Source organism: Cylas formicarius, unplaced genomic scaffold (genome assembly GCF_029955315.1).
Source record: "Cylas formicarius isolate icCylForm1 unplaced genomic scaffold, icCylForm1.1 PGA_scaffold_8__14_contigs__length_24414737, whole genome shotgun sequence".
Lineage (NCBI taxonomy): Eukaryota > Metazoa > Arthropoda > Insecta > Coleoptera > Brentidae > Cylas > Cylas formicarius.
In genome coordinates, this window is record NW_026844361.1 from 1,510,975 (window position 1) to 1,531,064 (window position 20,090).

The following is a 20,090-nucleotide window of genomic DNA, read 5'->3' on the forward strand; positions in this document are numbered from 1 at the left end:
AAACTCCGAGATCATCAACAGCGCCGCGAGTTTGCAGAATGCATACGAGAACAAGGGGTTCATTTTTTAACGAAAATCATTTCACGTTGGTGGCTTTGTAAACAAGCACAATGCTCGTATTTGGGGATTAGAAAATCCACGAGAGATTGTTCAAAAAGGAATGCATCCTCAATGGTGCTAATGGTGTTCGCTATCAAAACATGATATCTGATTTTTTCTGGGAGCAGTTGGAAGATATGGACATTGAAGATTTGTGGTTCCAACAGGATGGAGCCACTTGTCACATATGCAGAGAAACGATGCAATTACTGCGGGGCAAGTTTCCTGGTCGGATTATCTCACGTAACGGCGATATCAATTGGCCCCCGCGATCATGTGATCTTAATCCCCTAGATTTTTTTTGAGGTATCTAAAAAGCAGAGTGAATAGCAATAAACCAAACACTATTCCAGAGCTGAAACAGGCGATAGGCAATTTCAATAAACGAATTACGTCATGCCACATGAGTCGCGGGGGTCATTTGAATGACATCATCTTTCATACCTAATTGTAATACACTCATCTAAAATGGCAAATAAAAATGTTTGTATATTTTTATATTCTTCCGAGTTTTTTTTATTATTTTGTTATGAAAACCCTTATTGAATCACCCTTTATGTTTAAAAATACGTCACATTAAAACCTTTAGGGCCAATTTAAAATAACATGAGTGAAAAAAACAAAAACTGAGAACCATTTAATATTTTAATTTTAACTTTCTTCTGTTCACGGAACGCAATGAAACCCTTCTTAAGTGACTTCCTCTAACTCTGCTTTGTTTTTTTAAAATTCTATCTTTAAATATAAGATCTTTTAATCTTCCCCATAAAAAAAATCTAAAGGAGGTAGATCACACGATCTGGGGGTCCATAGAATGGGACCAACATTGTCCAAACTCTTCACTTAAAAGTTCCATTCCGTGTGTTGTGAGCGGGCCAACCATCTTGCTGATAATAAATATTCCTTCCAAGAATGAATGGCCAATCTTCCAAAAATGGAACAACTCATGTTTGCAAAAATTTTATCAGCTGTCAGATTTTCATTAAAAAAATAAGGTCCCACAAATCTACCTCCAAAAGTTCCTATCCTTACGCGACCTTGCCGATTTTGATACACTACAGCATGATGATCTTCTACGATCCAGCGATCAAAATTGTATCGGTTAATTATTCCGGAACAGTCAATTCTAGCTTCATCACTTCAAACAATAGATAATGGAAAATTAATGTTCTCATGGTATTTCCCGATAAATCAGTTGCAAAATTTGCAAAATTCTTCTACCGGCATGCCCTTCATGTAATTGGTGGACTTTTCCACTACGAACCTTAATTTTTCCAGCTCTTATTGCCTCAGCTAGTTTCCTTGAGGATATACTTGGATTTTCTAATGCCACTCCAATTATATTCATTTTCTGTTCTTCATTTAAATGGTTCTGATTTTGACAGCTATTTGCACCGCCTACTAATCCATTAATATAAACTGCCCTATATTTTCACCTTTTGTGATCACAGGACTCGACCGGGCATTTTTTTTAGACCAAAGCCAACTATGGTTACTATATTAAATAAGAAATTTGTATTCAACTGTAGAAGAAATCTGTTGTTAGTAAAGATATTGCCATGCAGTTTTAACCATTAAATGTTTGTCAAAAACCGAGAGCGTAACATGTAAGTCGATTTTGCTCCATCTGCAAGCCACTAGAGTTGCACAGTTACGAAACTATTGTCGTCAATTGGATATTAGCTAAACGTTTATTTTGCGTGTTGGGGAATAATAATCGCAGTTATTAGCATTTCCCTTGAACTTTAAACAACTAAAATGTTCCGTTTGCTTTTGGCATCGTCACTTCTTATTTACTCTTGATAGTAGACACACTTATGCCTTTGTTGGCTTTAAGGGGCTTAGATTATTAGCTTGGTGACCTAGTTAAGATCCGATTAATAACCTGATGTCGGTGGAAAATAAATCAAAGGCCGGCCGAGTAAAAAAAAGCAATTTTGTTTTGAATTCGTTATGAAATTCAATTTTTTTTTATTAATAATAATACCTACCTAAACCTAATAGTTTTTCCAATATTTCAACTTTTCTGAAAAAAATTGGACGGATTCATATTTTATATTAGCATTATTGGAATATGGCGTAAAAGATGCATGCAATGAAATTTGAATTAGTTGCTACAGGGTGTTCAAAATATACGAAAATATTTGGATCATTCGAAATTAAATAATCTCGATTTTCTAAAATTTCTATGTGATGGCAAACACCACCAACGTACAATCGCTTTGTAAATATGGCAGAAAACGGTGTTTATATTTTTATCAATACAAACGAAAATAGATAAAGCAATAAAATCTTGCAATAAAGTATTACTATTATGAAAACTGTTTGCATGTTCTTTTATTTCTTTAAAATGAGTGAAGGCGATTGAATTCGACAGAGCCTTTTATTGACTTTAACTAAATTTAAGGAAACGTTTATCCAATGACATAAAAATATATTTTTTTATTTTAAGTTTTATTTAGAAACTTTCGTCTCCTTACTTAAAAAATGTTATTTATTAAGGCATTTCTTAGATGTTTTTGGGTAGTTAATGTTGATAATTTTAAAATATTTATTAAACTTTTCTACTCTATTGTTTTGTAGTAACAAAAAGAAGACTTATTATCATTATTATTTCAATAAAATTATTCATAGCTTTTAATGGTTTCACAAAAGATTCGTACTCAAATATTTTATTTGATTGAAATCAGAATTTTCTTTAATACGAATGGAAACCCAAATTAATTATTACGTTTTAATGCAGATAAAAAAATTATTGTGCATCAGCATGCCAAATCAGTGAAACACCAGCTCAGGAAAAGCCAAAAGACAGCGAACAAGCCCAGTTCAATGGGGACTTATGTAAGCCATTCATTGAAGCCTTCAAAAACTGGTCAACTCCAATTTAAGATAATATTTGGCAAAATGTTGAAAATTTTACATACTGGACGAATCAATTGTACGTATAGGTATTGTTGATGTCATTCCAATCCAGCCCAATGTTTCAGGAAATGATGCATAGACTGTGCCGTCCAACGATCGTGCCCGTGTTAACACACCTTTTTTAATTCATGCATTGGGAACGCACTCTTTTCTGTGCTATGGAAAGAAGGCATGTGATATTAGACCCATTAACTTATTGTCAACGTTTTTAAAAGTGTTCGAAACGTTATTTTACCGACAAATAATTCATTATAAGTCTGGATTTTGTAAGGGGTTCAGCACCGCAACAGCGCAGTTGAAAGTTCTTCTGGCTGCCCATACGGTACAATAGACAGCTTTACTATTACTGGGCTATAATAAGGCTTTTGACACCCTTAGTCACTCCATTTTCTGTGCTAGACTCCTTTATTATGGATTTAAGCCCAAAAAAATAAGATTAATTCGTTATTACTTAGAAAAAGCGATTATAGATAGTAGAGACTGATAATAGAAGGTCGAAGGCATTAGTGTTGGACAAGGTTCTCTTCTGGGACCTTTATCCTTTGTTATTTTCACTTCGGATATGATTGATTACATTGAGCAGCTATTTTTCCCAAGATTTGAGGCTGCTAAAGTTTTTAAGAAGTTAAGTAGAAGTTTAGAAAAGATTACAATATACTCATATAATAACGGGCTGATGTTAAGCTAAATTTGTTGGTAATTATTTACGTCGGACCTTTGAAAGATTGCGCTAGTAAGCTGCGTGACATTTCAATCAATATTATTAAAATACTGGTTGTTTCCAAAAGCAAGAACGTGGGTATTATTTTTTGATCATGAATGACGGTTCAAGACTCTAAAATTATACAAAAAGGTTATTATAACTTAAAGAGCTTGGTCGCACAGACTATTGCAATTTTGTATTTGGTCCCTGTTTGGATTTGACCACTAAAGCCAAACTACAAAAAGTGCAAAACTTATGTAAAGACCATCTTAACATCGCCCATAGACAAAAACTTTACCGAGCTTCCTTTTTACATAAGATGCTCAAAACTTCATACTCGGAATATTCGATGCAAAAAATTTCGACTGTACGGTTGTAGACTTATAGATAAGAAGAATGCACAATGCTATGTCTTAGAATTCTTATGTGTTTGCTAAGTTACTACCCCGATACCCCGAGGTAAGCCTGCTCGGAAACTCATCCAGACCGTGTTCTAAAAAAAAAAAAAGAAACTGTTATTGGGTACTATAAAATAAGTTATATTTTTGTTTTTTTGTTAAATGTAGATTAGCCTTGTCAATCTTATTCTTTTAATTATTGTTCTCAGCTGCCCTTCGCCAAGTGAAAAATAAAGGCGTTTTCATTTTATTTATTTATTTATTTTATTTACAACTGAAAATGAAATTCTCACACATTGGAGTTTCCTGGATCCTGTTTAATTGCAACCAAACAATTGCAAAGAACCAACAATTAAGTGTAACCAGATTTGTTCGATAAACATTAACACACTTTTTTTGGTCAACAGTGTTCCGAAATAAAAATTCATACCCGTTTGCTGCTAGGATGCTGCACACTACAGTCAAACTTCGATAAGTCGAACTGCGATTTGACACGTGAAAATTTCGAGTTATCAATAAAAACTACAAATGCATGTACTTTTTTGTGAATGAACATTCATTCATTTTTAAAAATGGGTTATACGTTACATAAATGCCCTAATATCTATGATTTTTTACATATGTATGTACATATTAAAGTTTGCTCTTTCACTGGAAAAAAGTCAGTTATTTGTGACTGACGACCAGATTTCTTATTTTGGTTTTCAACAAAAGCTTCAATTTTATTTAAACAATCATAGAGGGAATCGGTTGTGTATTCACTGGTTTTCAAACAGGAACGCAAGACAATCAACGAATTTTCAACCAATTTATTTGAAGGTGGTTGCTGAGAATCATCTTCCAATTCCTCCTCCATCGTGTGACTTTCGCAGTCATCTTCGATGTTTAACTGTACCGGTTCGGATCTGCAGGACTCGATAATATCTTCATCAGTAGGAAACTCTGAAGTAACAATATCCTCATCCACATGTATAAAATCGTTGATGGTGCTACCTTCTGTTATACCTCTATTTGGATTTCGTCTTCACTCTTTTCTTTCAGGCGGTCACTTAGGAAAATCAAGGGAATCTTATCTTCTTCTTCCCATTTAGAATACTGACCAAAACCGGCTTTTTTAAAACAATTGGAAATTGTTTCAGGCTTAACGTCGATATTCCATGCGGTAGTTACGTCGTCAACACAATCCATATTGTTTTTGTTTTCTTCGAAACGTTCCATTGCGGACACTTTATTTTTTGAGCCACTTTCCACTTCTTTTATAACCTTGAATTTTTGATCAACAGACAAAGCTTTTAAAGTACGTTTTGATGACATATCAACAAATGCAAAAATCCAAAAATGTCTTTAATATAATGTGTAAATTGAATAGGGACAGTATTTTTCACTTAGTATTAACTAGTAAGTCATACAATTTGGTTCGACTTATCAAAAATTCGGGTTATCGAAGTTCGACTGTATATCGTTAAGGAATCACAAAATTTAAAAATATTCTATTCTTAATGACTACATTTTTTCAGATAATAATATAAAAATGCTCATTTACATTTTTTGTTCATTTCGATGTGTATATTTTCAAAATTTTTCAGTTTTCCGTTCCTTAGTCGCATTTTCAACACTTACCATAAAAATTTTATTTTTTGCTTAGTTGTGTTGCTTGTTTGTTGTGTTTCTATTTGATTTACATTGTTAAAATGTTTTTAATAAAAAGTATTTATCCACAGTTGAATGAATGTATCAATTAGTTTCAGAAATATATATTTCTTTTTAAATGAATCTGGAACATAATTGCTAAAGGTTGGTATATACAAAATGCAGCCTTTAGACTAACAGTTATTTTTAAAAATTATTTTGTTCGACATGCAATACTTTACATTATATATTTTCAGTCGTGGCACAGTTGTTAATTATTAAAGTATCAGTCACTTTTTACTGTTGTATGTAATTACAATCTTTGTGGTAAAAAAGATATTTTCAAATGTCGAAAATCCCGGTAGGTTACGATCTCTAATTGTTATTAATAGAATAGTCCCGTGATTTCAAACGAAGATCATTATTAATTAATCATTATTAAGTATAGTACATTGTACATAATATTTCTGGCAACATTGTGCATGGAGCGGCAAACACAGTGTGTGTTCTGTGACCAGAGAAGAAGAGAGAGAGGATGAGGATTAAAAGAGATAATATTGTCAGAGAAGTAGAAGTATATGCAAAATTTTGAGAAGTGTCTGGGGTTCCTCCAAAAGGTAAGCGCAGAGAAAAAAATTACAAAACAAATGAACACCAATACCTTAGAATCGATTAAATCGCACATTGCTTCATTTCAAACAAGAAAAAGTCATTGCAATTTACAAGATAATAAAAATCGGTCATATTTGGCGGATGCACTTAAGGTAATAGCTCTTCATCCCGTCTGTAAAATATCTAATTACGCACCGATCTAGCGTGCGGGAAGCGTCGCTTTACCGCGTCAGTTTCGTTTCCCACGAATCCGAGCCACTTCGGGCATTTCCGGGATTTTACCGCACGGGTTTGGGAGCAATCGGATGTTTTCGGAGATATTTCCCACGCTTTGAATTTTGACGTTTGTCAATTCTGACAGTCATGTCAGTGAACGTGTGTGTATTTTGCGAAAATGTACCCAAAAACTAACGGTCGTACACAAAGTATAGTATGCAACACGTTTACCGCACTTGTTGCATAATATACTATTACCGCACTGTTTGAATTTTGACGTTTGTCAATTCTGACGGTCGTATCGTGAGTGTGTTCGTGTTGTCTTGCAAAAATCTATCCAAAAACAAACGGTCGTAGATAAAGTCTAGTATGCAACACGTTTGGTAAACTTTTTAAGTCACTCGTTTATTAAACACTAGCTCAGCTCGAGCCATATGAACTCGTAACTCAAAAGCCGTTGGATAATATACTATTATTAAACACTCGCTCGTGTCAAATAAGCTCGTGATTTAAATAGTTTACCGAAAGTGTTGCATACTATACTTTTTTTTGAAGGTAAGTTTTTGGGTACATTTTTGCAAAACAGCACGGATACATCAAAATTCAAACCGTGGGATAAAATCTCCGATTGCTCCCAAACCCGTGCGGTGCAAAACTGTCCGAAGTTGCTCGTATCCATAAGTAGAAAAAACTTATTTAACTACCACTTCATCACTTTTGTAAGATATAAAGGGTTCTGCTATAAATTGTCTAATTGGTTAGTGGAAAATTGTCCCACACTCACTGACTAAGTTTAGAAACTATAACTAAAAGCAACTTCAATTATTGTAGTCCATTATCTTCTTTTGGTTAGTTTTTTTTAAATAGGACTTGAGGTACCAGACCGAGAGTTCCGTAACTCAAGCTTAAGTGCTAAGCTAAGCTTTAGTGTTATGAATACCACAAATGTTATTATGATAATGTCTTTTTTTTTGTTTATCTCAAATTTAAATTTAATATAGTATAAAACTAAAGCTCAATAGTAGTATATAGCGTTACGTTAAGGTAAAAGATCGTATCTTATGAGCAATAAACATTTTATTATTATTATTTCTATTATACATACACATGTAATCGAGAGTCTACTGTACTCAAAATTAGAGAAAGTTTTATTTTATTCGGATTTATGACAGGTATACCGGTAATCCTAGATAAATATGCGTAAACATTGGTTCGCCATTTTATAATCACACTGGTAATAAACTTACTATTTTTTGATCAATCTTATCTGCAGGTGTGAGAAATCCACCTTTATTTTATCGAGTTTTTGTAATGCTTGTTGGCACTTACGATAAACGACTTTGGCGGCGAAAAGTTTTTTTTTTAATTCCGCAATTAGCGCGCTTGCATTATGACAAGGTGTTGCCGTTAGTTATATGCTCCAAACTGCAGACGCAGCCCAAAGCTAAGCGAATATAACGCCTCGCTGACACCGAATCGAAAACCCTATTTATTCGATTGTCGCATTGTAGCATTGATCTTAATTATTCCAGCCTTTATTTCGGCTAGTCCAAAAATAACTTTATTTCACTTTCTGTGTAACAAATGTTTTTAAAAACGCTCTCCCGAATTTTAAACATTTAAGTGGCGCAGTCGGAACGGATTTTCTAAGTGCAGTAGTGCAGTACAACCCGCATGTGACGAGTTGGAAAATTGAGCCGAAAAGGAGACGGAGAAAAACGAAACCGTAAGTGCCATTTCCTTTTGCCCCTCCGATACCTCTGTATAAGGTCGCTTGAAGGGATAGTTTAAGGCTCGCATTGTACGCGATTAAGTTAAGAAAAAGAGAAAAAATCAAATCAAATCAATAAATGAGTGATTCTGAAATCGAAAATCTCGAAAAACATTTCAATTGAATTTTAAAGTTAGGGAACAAAACACAAACAAGAGTCAAAACAATGACCAAACAAGGAAGCTCAGGTAGTATGAGTAGTGCGCAACCTAGATTTAATTGGAATCTTTTTAAATCTAAGGTAGATAATATAACATAAACTAAGTGCGAAAGGTTAATAAATTCCAACGTTAGTCTGAGAGATGCGGAACTAAAGAGCCATATCTTCGATTGTATCATAGAGAAACTATAGGGGAAAGCAGAGTTAATGGGAGGCAACCGATCAGCATAAAAAGTTAAGCATAAAAGATGCGCTCATTCAATGCTTCGCAGATAAGAGAAATTTAGATTGTCTAATTCAGGAATTAACTAGAACAAGGCCGTTCAAAAACGAACATTTAATTGATTTCGGTGGTAGGCTATAACTTTTAAAGAGTAGTGTAATACAGCGGATTAGTAATTCCAAAGATTTAGATCGTAATGAAAAACTTTTCCATGTACATTATTACAACAAAATCGCGTTCAATACAAAAACAACATGCATTTAAAACAACCAGATTCTTTAGAGGAAGCCATTGCTTATGTTTCCGAATTTGAAAATTTCGAAAACCTCTACGGGAATCTAAGCAACAATTCAAAACAATTCCAAATACCCAACTTCCAATAAAACAATGCAAAACAATTTCAAACACCAAATCATCGACAATTCAACACGAAACAGCATTTTCAACCATTTCGATAATTCCAAAACCAGCCGAATCAAGTAGATTTCAGCCTGTAATAAATCTCAATACGAATTTCATGCCAAACAATTTTAACAATTTTTCAAACCTAAACCAATATCAATAAATATTTAACCGAGGCAAATACCTCAAAGACGATTTCCAACAAATCGGGAAGTTTTCAGAAACTCACGAAATGTCTTCAAACCCAATCAAATACCACCCAACCAACTTACTAAACCGACATCAATGTCAAGTATCTCAAGACAAACAAACAATTCATTTACAAGACGACCAATAAGACAAAATTACTTTACCAACAACAATCAACTCCCGAATTTTAAACTTTGATTATTCTGTTAATTAACATGAGTATAATGATTACGACGAAATTGAGGAAAAATTATGAACAAAATGAGTATGAAAATACATCGCATATCGAACGTAACGTGAAAACACAAAATCCAAATGAAGAAAACAAACAACCATCCCTAGTAGAAAATACCGTATATCCAAATACATAAACCAAATATTAAACTACTAATAGACACGGCTAGTTCACGAACGATATTACGTCCCACTATCGCTGAAAAATATTTTCCAAATTGCATTTATCATAAAAATAATGAAATAAAGACAGCTGTAGGAAGTCAAAATGGCAGATTTCAAGCTAGCATACAACCATTTTCTGAATTTAACATAGATTATCGAATAGTAATTTCTTTAATTTCTCTAATTCGTGGTCGTGGACGTCGGTGGGGTCACGTTCTAAAATAATGGGATTGTAATGCAAAAAGGATGGCCCCGCCCACCATAGGGAACTGTTCACTAACTCGGAAGGTAAACAACCACGGGATCCAAGGTCAGCGGGGTTCTCTCTAGATGAGACATAATGCCAACTGGAAGGATTAACTCTTTCCTGAACAAAAGACACCCTGTTACTGACGAAAGTCTTCCAACGGTGCGGAGAGGATCTCAACCAACCCAGAGTAACCGTGGAATCGGAGTAACAGAAAATATCCGTAACTTCGATATCGGATGACTTAATAGCCGTGGCCACAAATGACACCAAGCGAGCCGCTAACACGGCGGCACATAATTCCAGACGCGGAATTGATACTATTTTCTTGACAGGCGCGACTTTAGATTTAGCCGTTACGAAATGAAGGACGGGTGAGGCTGACGACGTTCAACATCGAAAGTATAACACAGCGCAGTAACCTATTTCGCTAGCGTCGCCCAAGCAGTGAATTTCCAATTTGGACATCTCAGGCTGCTTCTGAAGTCTCCGCTCAAGGGAATAAAACCTCTGTAAAGCCAGAGATCGGATATTTGGGAAGATAGGGGCTTCTTCCTTAAAAGGTAAGTCGACGATGAACCGACCAGACGGCTGGTCTCGCCGGTGTGTGCTGACAAATGTTTGTTCCACCTTAATGTCATCGGGAGATAGACGAGGTGCATCAGGAACTGTCTCTAATTCCCAGAATTTGTCCAATTGTTGATCAAGGGAAACCGTGTCCTCAAGATGACAAAACAACGTAGCGAGTGCAGGCGCTTTGTAATGATTTATTTTCCCCATAAGGACATAGCCGAAGATGGTATTAATTGCGTCTAGGGATGCGTCCGTCCAACAGAATTTTAGAAAAGACGTCGGCACCCAGAAGGAGGTCTATAGGTCCCCTGCGGGAAAATTGGTCATCGGCCAAGTGTAAATTAGTTAAGTGGGACCAGTGACTATGTTTAATATCAAAAGCAGGCTGGTCTTCGCAATTTTTTTTCAGAATTAAAGCGTAAGTGGTTAAAACAGGATGAGTTTGATACATCGGTCGAAAAGATATAGTTACTCCACCTAAATCATCTTGCGAATGCATGGCGCCTAACCCGTTTATACGAACCTCTAGGGGAGACGGTCGTAAACCTAACCGGCTAACTGTTTTTTGAGTTATGAATGACGACATACTTCCTGAATCGAGTAAGCATCGTATCGGCTGATTCCGCGGCCGTCGAGTATTTCGACAAAAGCAGTGGAAAGTAAAACGCTCGAATTGGCTGAAGAAAAACCTGCAGTTACGGTCGATGGATTTATGTGGTCAGAGAGCTTAAGCGAATCATTGTTAGCGGGGGGTGACCGAAAGTGAAGTAATATGTGATGTTTTTTGTGGCACATATGACAACTCCACGTAGAGGTACAGGTACTAAAACGGTGAGAGCCTAAACAATTTACGCACATTTTTCCCCTCTTAACCAGATTGTAGCGCTCTGCGGGAGATTTTTCCAAAAACTCGCTGCATTTATAAATAAAATGAGAATTTTTACAAACAGGACATTTTGGTGGATTTTCGGTTTGAGCCAGCATTGCTGTAGATTTGGAGAAAGTTGGCTTTTTGAGAAAAATTTGCTTTGTTTTAGTTTGAAAATTAATATTGTCCAACGCCAGACAATTTTTACTTAAAAATTGCTTTAATTTAGCATAACTTGGAATAGTACTGTCGTTGTGATGAAGTTCAAATCGTGTAACTAGAGAAACCGTGAGTCTTTTGAGCATCATTTGAACAAGTATAAAATCCCAGTGTTCCGTGGGTAACCCTAGTTTTTGCAAAGCTGCGACATTTTTTGAAAACGTATCTAATAAAGAGCGTAACTCTTTTGAATTATCTGAGGTAAGTTTGGGTGAGCTTTCGAGGTTATTCCATAAATTTGAAGCAATAACTCTCACATTATTGAACCTTTCTTTTAGTAAATCGTAAGCAATTGTGTAATTATCTGCTGTGATATCCAAATGGTCGACAGCGTCCCGAGCGACACCTTTCAAGCAAGAAACTAATAGGTTAAATTTGTCAATCGCTTTTAAGTGGGGGACCGTGTGAACACGCGCATCAAATTGATCGAGAAAACTCCGAAACTCGGTAACTTCTCCGCTAAATGTCGGTAGCTCAGGCTTGGGTAAATTTAAATATGCAGAGATGGGCAATTGTTCACCCGGTATAGCAACAGATTGCGTCGTCGGCTTCATTAAACGTTGCGTATAAATAGCTTGAATTCTATAATATTGAATATCGAATTTTTTCCGAAAATCATCCTCAATCTTGAATAGTTCATCCGCATTTTCCTTATCACATATGATTGATATAATTTTATGGTGAATTTTATAAAAATTTGTTCGAGTTTCCTCAAGTTCTTTATACATAGCTTCAAGAATGGGATAAAAACTTTCATCTTCGGCATTAACTTTCAGAGCAACATCGTATATTTCGTTCAATTTATGAATTTCAGTCGACCGGAGTACTTTATTCTTTTTATAATCACCTTTTTTTTTTTTCAGTGAGTAAAAAATAAACGGTTCAAACCTAATAAAAACTGGTCAAACTCTTCACACACTAATATTAAATTATGTGCCCTGCTCTATTTACCTGACTAAAATTAAATTATCTAAATGAACAACTGCGTATTGTATGGACGAAAGGTACATAAAAAGGAATGCGAAGGTCATCAATTTTTTTTTTGTTTTGCTCAAGAATTAGATCTTGACAGAAAATGTTTAAAAACTTACTGGTGTTACGCCACGGACAACATAAAAACGCACAACGAAAATCGTTAGAATTAAAGTTCCCTTCGCGGAAAACGCGCCACAGATCTCGCTGCTGCCGCACACGGAATGTTAATGCACTCCCGATCGGCTTGACCCAAAAAAAAAACTCTAACGGCAATACCGCGGTAAAAAATGTTCCAGCAACTTAAATTTTTATTTGAGTACGCACAAAATTATTTGTCCCAAAAACCCGACTAAACATAAGAAAACTTTCTCTCTTTGCAAATTACCAAAAAATAAAATAATAAAAAAAAATTATATATATACAAGGACAGACGTGTGATCTATCCAAATAGTTTATCTTATTTGATTTTCATGACTTTTTTGACGGAGTAAAAGGGTTAGCTGATTTAATTAATATGAAGCTGAACATCGTTTTAATAAACAAAAAGTTAATAGGATTTAACAACGAAGTTCCATTCAAAAATAGAAAACAATCAGACGCAAACTTTACTTTAACTGTAAATCCCCATGAAATATCTTTAAAGAAAATACCAGTAAGTGAAAGCAAAGTCGAACACACAAAAGAATTCATTGATTCTTTTAACACGTGCAAAAATCATCAAAATATGCCATCTAAGGAATTTTATCCCAAGACGGACACCCAATATGCTACGCATTAAGAACGCTGAACCCAGCAGAGATAAACTACTCGCCAATTGAAAAGGAACTTTTAGAAATTGTTTGGGGCTGTAAATATTATAGACCTTATTTATTTGGACAAAAATTCATTATTTACACGGATCATAAATCTCTACAGTGACTAATGTCTTTAAAAAAGCCAAATTCTCTACTCATTAGATGGAGACTTAAACTTGAGTATGAGTACGAAATTAAAAACAAAAAAGGTAAAAACAACCAAGCAGCGGACGCTTTATCACGATATCCAATAGATATGAACGCTATTGAAACTGACTCGATATTAAACAAGTTAGGAGACGTAGATGAAATTATAGGTCATTTAAATCCTCAAAACCCATTTGATCTAAATGAGAACGTGATCATTTCTTCCTATGTTCAATCGCATAAAGAAAACTGAAGTAAATTGTGCCAACAAATTAAAGAATTAAATGAAAAAACTAAAGAAGGCGTTATTTTAAACAAAAACTAAAACCGCGAAGAACCACCAGATTTCAGTGATCAAAAATATGCTTTCTTCATTATAACAAAATTTAGAAGCAAAAAACTTCCTAAATTCAAAAAGATACCGTTAATAAACCAAACAATTAATCAGGTAGAAAGCATAGATTTCAAAATAATTAAAGATAAGTTTAACGTTAAAAATATAACTAATAATATTTCTTATTATGGACTTACCGAAAATTTACTTTTAAGAACTGAATATTTAATACAAATTACGGTGGAAAAACTTGTAAATTACATCCACATGTTCGTAAAGAACGAAGCCCAATTGACGCGGTTGGTAAACTAAATAAATGGCTATTTGGAATACACTTGAGAAAACCCAAAATAATTTAGCCAAAGAATTAGAACTACAAGTATCTTTGTCAAAGGGTATAATTAATAATTATAACAAAACTATTGTGACATTAAATTAAAATCAACGAAAACTACAAACTGGTTTAAAAACATTCCAAAATGCAGTATTAATGACGATAAATTCTTTACAAGACTATCTTAGTTTTCACGGGACCATTACGCAATTAAACTTGGATTGCCAAAATATTATAATGTTTCTAGATAACCTAGAAGACGCTATTATGTTTGCCAAAGTTAATACGCCTCATTTTACCTATACGTATTTTACCTATTTCGGAGTTGAATAAAATGCACAATTTAAAAGTATTTTATCTTCTTATCAAATTTTGGGAACTCAGGTAAATTTTGTTGTACCAATGTACCAATTTTAAGATCCGAAATATTTTCCTTTTACCATATTTTCCCAATAATCCAAAATCAATCAATTTTTCTACCTCAATATTCTTATATAAGCGGAGAAAAAGAGACAATTCACCGCAGAAACATGTCCCGTCATCGAAGAAATCTACTTTTGTAAAGAAGAAACTCGCCCCCGAGATGTTATGCGTAGAGAATTTATTTGACGACATCGGAATGGAAAGCTTCCCCATTACGAAATTAAATCGGTCAGAAGCAATTATAGAACAAATCACTAAAAATTTTGATCTTCGTCTGCCACACAAGCTTGAAAAATTGCTAATCAAGTGTAACATGGATCGATATATGCAAATCGAAGTACCAGTAAACTGTCAAATAGAAATTAATGAAGAAAAATGCTTCAACGATGTGAAAATCCAGTTCAAGTCAATATTTTTACCAAAAATCCAATTACCGAAAATGAACGCAATTGAAGTCCTGGATACTCCCAGTCTTTCAAAAATAAATATTGACGAAATATACCAGCTAACAGACTTAGCAGAAAAAATAACTCCCATGGAACTACTGGAAGAAGAATCAAATACGTTCCAAATAATTGTTATTGTGTTTGTAATAATCATGGTTCTAATTTTAGTTTTCATTATTAAGAAGCTCTTCTTGGAAAAGATACGAGAATTGAAGAAAATCGCATCCAAAGAGGAAACCTGCCAAGAAATGAAATTTGAAGCTTTTTCGAAAAAACGCTCCGTTATTTTCGAAAGTTAAGGGGGGAGAAGTTATATGAACCAAACTGCATCGAAAGCCCTAATTATTCGATTGTCGCATTGTAAAATTGATCTTAATTATGCCAGCCTTTCGATCGGTTAGTCCAATTAAAACTTTATTTCTTTTTCTGTGTAACAAATGTTTTAAAAACGCTCTCCCGAATTTTGAACATTTAAGTCGTTTTTAAAATCGCTTGTCTAAAGAGATTTGCTCAAAGCTTAAAGAAACTTCACTAGGCCACTAACAACACTCGCTCGAAAACGTACCATTACACAATAAACATCGGTAAGATCAATTAACGATAGTAGAGATATGAACAATCCACGATATTTATTTTAACTTGGAATGCGATAAAACAGTCGAGAGAGTCAGGTGGAAATTCCTTGAAAATATAAAGGGCGAATCGTTTTAAATCATTTAAGATGCTAAGGTAAGTACGACACTGAGGAAAAACAGTTAAATACATTGGCCATGTTGTTCCAAGACAGTAACGACTTTATTTTTTTTAAATGGAATGCTATGAATATTTTTAAAAATTCTAATTATTCGCTTGATTTTTTTGTCATTACATAGCATTCAAAATTTTGAGTAGTTTTTGAGCAAAATTAACTTTTCCATTATTTTGCAGAAAAATGTGTTTTCTTTACTCGAAAATTAAAATTGGGAACTTTTATTATGGATTCATGGAAGTGGTTAATAATAAGTGCTGTGACCTATCTATGGCGAAAATATATTATACAGGGTGGTCACAAATGACCATCATTAAAATGTTTTTCCTAATTAAAAAACTCAGATGTTTTAAATGGAACACCCTGTATTTAGCACTTTTATTGGGTTTGTCATCGCCAATTTTCTGCAACAACTCATGTATTTTATTTGAAATCTAACTAAACCTTCGAGGTGTGTTCAAAAAGCAAGATTAGTTTTGTAATTGGGCCAGATGCATACATTCGAAATTCGATATTTTTTTGTTATGGTGGTACACAGTTTACATATTTACTTTTTTTTGTGAGACAAAAGCGTTAGACGTGATTTTCCCCTTTCACAAAATGGAACAAAAAATTTGTATAAAATTTTGTGTAAAAAATGGAACGCAGTGCTGCAAAACAGTCTACTTTGAACAAAAAAAAAATGTTTATAAGTGGTACAAGCTGTTCCAAAATGGCCGAGAAGACGCCGATGACGAACCCCGCTGTGTTAAAACTTAAAAATCTCCTTACTTTTTCAACACACCTCGTATGCAATATCCTTAAGTTCTTTTTTAAATATTAATATCAATGCTAATAAATACAAAACAAAACTTTTTGCCAACCCCCGTAAACGAGTATTATGATTTTCAATTTCCGCAATAGCATTTCTAACCGGGTCTTATTTTTATAAAATATCCGTGGAAAAAAGAACTAAAACTCTTGTTGCCTGGACACAGTTTTTATTTGACATTCAGTTGACACCAAAAAAATGGCATTTTACAGTTTCCAAAAGCGTTTAGATATTCATCAATGTTACATAAGAAATAATAAAAATCCAGTGTTAATACTCAGGAAAAATAGGTTGTACCCTACAACAGACATAAAATTTTGTAATTCTGACGGACTTCCATTACTTTTCTAAACCTTTTGTCACGGATTTCTTTTTTATGTTGCATATAATATTTGAATTAAACAAATGTGCATAAAAAAGTAGAGTTTTTTATTTGTGGAATATGGAAATTGAAGTGATACAGTCATTGCACGTTTTACCATAAAGTGTAAATCACGAAAGAAGATAATTTCGTCAGTATAATTGTAATGTCGCGTGAAACTGCTGTCTGACAGATTTCATTTTTTCAAACCTAGAAAATGTTTGTGGCTTCCCATTGGATTGTGATTATATTTTAATGCTCCGGTTTTTATTACATTTTGTCATATAAATTCTTTACTATGCATCATTTAAATTTGTCTTTTTTTTTAACAAGAATCAGCATAATAATTAAGTAGTGATTAATAATTCCTTCTGATATTTCAGCGGGTGGTTCAGACTCTACATATTAGTTTATCCATCATAACAAGAATAAAAAAATCCTTTTAAATTCAATGATGACGTAATAAAGTCACCACAAAAGAAGAGACCCAAAAAAAAGATCAAGACGACTGATGTAACTGATGTAGTTAAATGTAATATACGGTGTATCAAACATAAAATGGAAGTAATCATTTATAACCATGCAAGATAAATGATATGACGGTTTACTTCATTATTTTTTTGTGAAAACATGTCGTAATAGCAACTTTAAATAGGCCTAGAGAACAAGGACTTGGTTTCATGAGTAACAGTTTCTCACATCTTGTGGAGCAAACCAATGTTTCATCACTCGTCAGGTTATTTTCATGGACGACACGTGGATATTTTCCAAATGGAATGCAAGAAAGTCTTGGCAAGCTAATTCAATAAAAAGTGTAAGAAGAACAATTTTAGGGAAGCGATTTATTTTCGTCCATGCAGGGAGTGAAAAATCTTGATATTTTTTTCCATGTTAAAATCTGCAGATTACCGTGGCGATATCATATTTATTAGGTGGTTGAAAGAAAAATTATTTTGCAACTTGGAAGAGAAATCAGTTATAACTTTTTTTCTAAAAAAGAGATCAGATAGTGAAAAGAGATCGCAAAGAAATGAAATATGTGATAGATGAAATCATCAGAAGTTATGGTCAGAAGTACTTTGTACCCCTCCATACCATTGTGAATCCAATACTATTGAGTTAATATGTTCGCATGCTGAACAGTATTAAGATAGACAGACATGATGCTCTTTTACACCCGAGATTTGGAAAAACTGGGTGGAACATACCAAATAACATTTTTAATAATTTCACTGGATTCAAAAAGTGAAACTGGACGTGAACTAAGTGATTGAGCTTAAACGAAAAAATTGAAAGACTCTCATTTAGAACGAACTAGTTTATGAGGTACCTATTAACCAAAAGTAGTTTATTGTTTAAAATGAAGTATTTCAAAAACTATGTCGTGATATTCCTATGTAAAATGGGGAAAACAACACGTAATATATTTTCCTTTTTATATAATTTATTTGTGATTATATTCACCTATTTGAGATTCTCGTTAAAATCAAATTGCTTTTTAAAATAAATTGTCCTTTTTATCTTTTGTTAAAAACTAACCAAAACAATACCTAAGATTTTAATATCTAAAAATATTCATCATAACTATGAATTAACAAAAAAGAACATACAAATCTTCGATAATAATAATAATAATAATAATAATAATAATAATAAAAGCTTTTCAGACTGAAATAAATTTAATGGCCTAGAATTATTACCCAATTATGAGAGGTAATGCTACAAGAATCTTACAGTAGAATGCTTTTCGTTTTTCGACTATTGCATAATATCATTTGACTAGATAAACTTTACCATTAAGCCAAACCTATTTAGTACAGAATACAATAAATCCACACAATCACATCACATCACATAATCATCATAAGGAAAATAAAAAATAATTAAAATAAACATCAACCTTAACATAACCTTACCTACCCCAGTCATCATCACCTTATCACCGAAGTACGACTAGTTTATTCAGTTTATGATGTGACGTAATTGTGATTTTCACTATACAATTGTTGATAATGGTATGCAGGACTAAGTCCAAAATTTTATTGTTTCTTTTTCCAAGTTACTCTGTGTACCAGTGCCTAGAAACTCGTCACCCATAATACATCACTTGGTGAACAGGTGACTCCACTCGAGAAAACTCCAGAATGCTGTCCGGGTGTATAGTTACGAATGGTGGGAAACTTGTTTGGTTAATTCTATCGCGACTTTGAAATTAGACGTGATCAAATGTTACGTCGATTTCTAATAATTCAAAAAGGTGATAAACTTTATCAACACGTTTTTCCCACCGTGCCGAGAGGGACAAAAAACAACGTCGCTCACTTTTTACCTCCGAGCAAACAGCTGCCTGCGATCAACATCACGGCCGGCACCAGAGACACCGCCATGTTATGATTTCGGTGATGTGAAGACGTCACTAGGTACACTCACCCGCTGCACCTACCAAACTAATGGTGAAAAGGCATCCCTGCCTCGTTTTCGTTGTTTCGTCGAAGTGATTAGATTCGTTATCGATGATATATGTAGCGAGAATAAGTGCACCGTTGTTGCCGATCATACGATCGAGTATTTTTTCTAAACCTATGTACCGGGTGTGCCAATAAGGGCAATGAGATTGTTCGGTTTTCATAGATCGCTTTTATTGTTAACTTATTTTTTTCTCTCTCTCTTTTCTAATTTCATTTAGCCTATCCATTTTTTAAATATTTCCGTTTCATATACAATGTGTCCCAGATTCCAGGTTCGCAAAATATTGGTAAAACAACGAAAATGGCGGATTTTGTTTTTGGCCAACAAATCCAAAACGGTTAAACTGACACCTGTCAAAATATGACATTATTCAGACAGTTTTTTTAAGACGTAATGAATTTTTAGATTTTTGGAAAGAGCGTAAAATTTCCAGTTGACTGACGTCTCACAAGTGTACAAAAGATTTTATCACACTCCGTAAAGTTGATTCTTAATTATTTTATAAGAAATGATTTACTTGTCGCCTTCTTTCCATCTAAGGCGGGCTCTGATTTTGACGTTAAATAATTCAGAATATCAAAGTTGTATTTTAATAAGTAGTACGTTTTCTTTTATTTA

At 33.9% G+C, this 20,090-nt stretch overlaps 1 protein-coding gene across 1 annotated transcript in view; it reads right to left on the minus strand.

The window, feature by feature from the left end:
* Positions 1-19,461, minus strand: part of LOC132706149 (prion-like-(Q/N-rich) domain-bearing protein 25) — a 70,529-nt gene extending 51,068 nt beyond the window's left edge. Inside the window, exon 1 of the mRNA XM_060677307.1 lies at positions 19,333-19,461. Coding sequence (XP_060533290.1) covers positions 19,333-19,390 — 58 coding nt within the window. The 5' untranslated portion in view covers positions 19,391-19,461. The remainder of the gene's footprint in view (positions 1-19,332) is intronic.
* Positions 19,462-20,090: the final 629 nt, after the last annotated feature.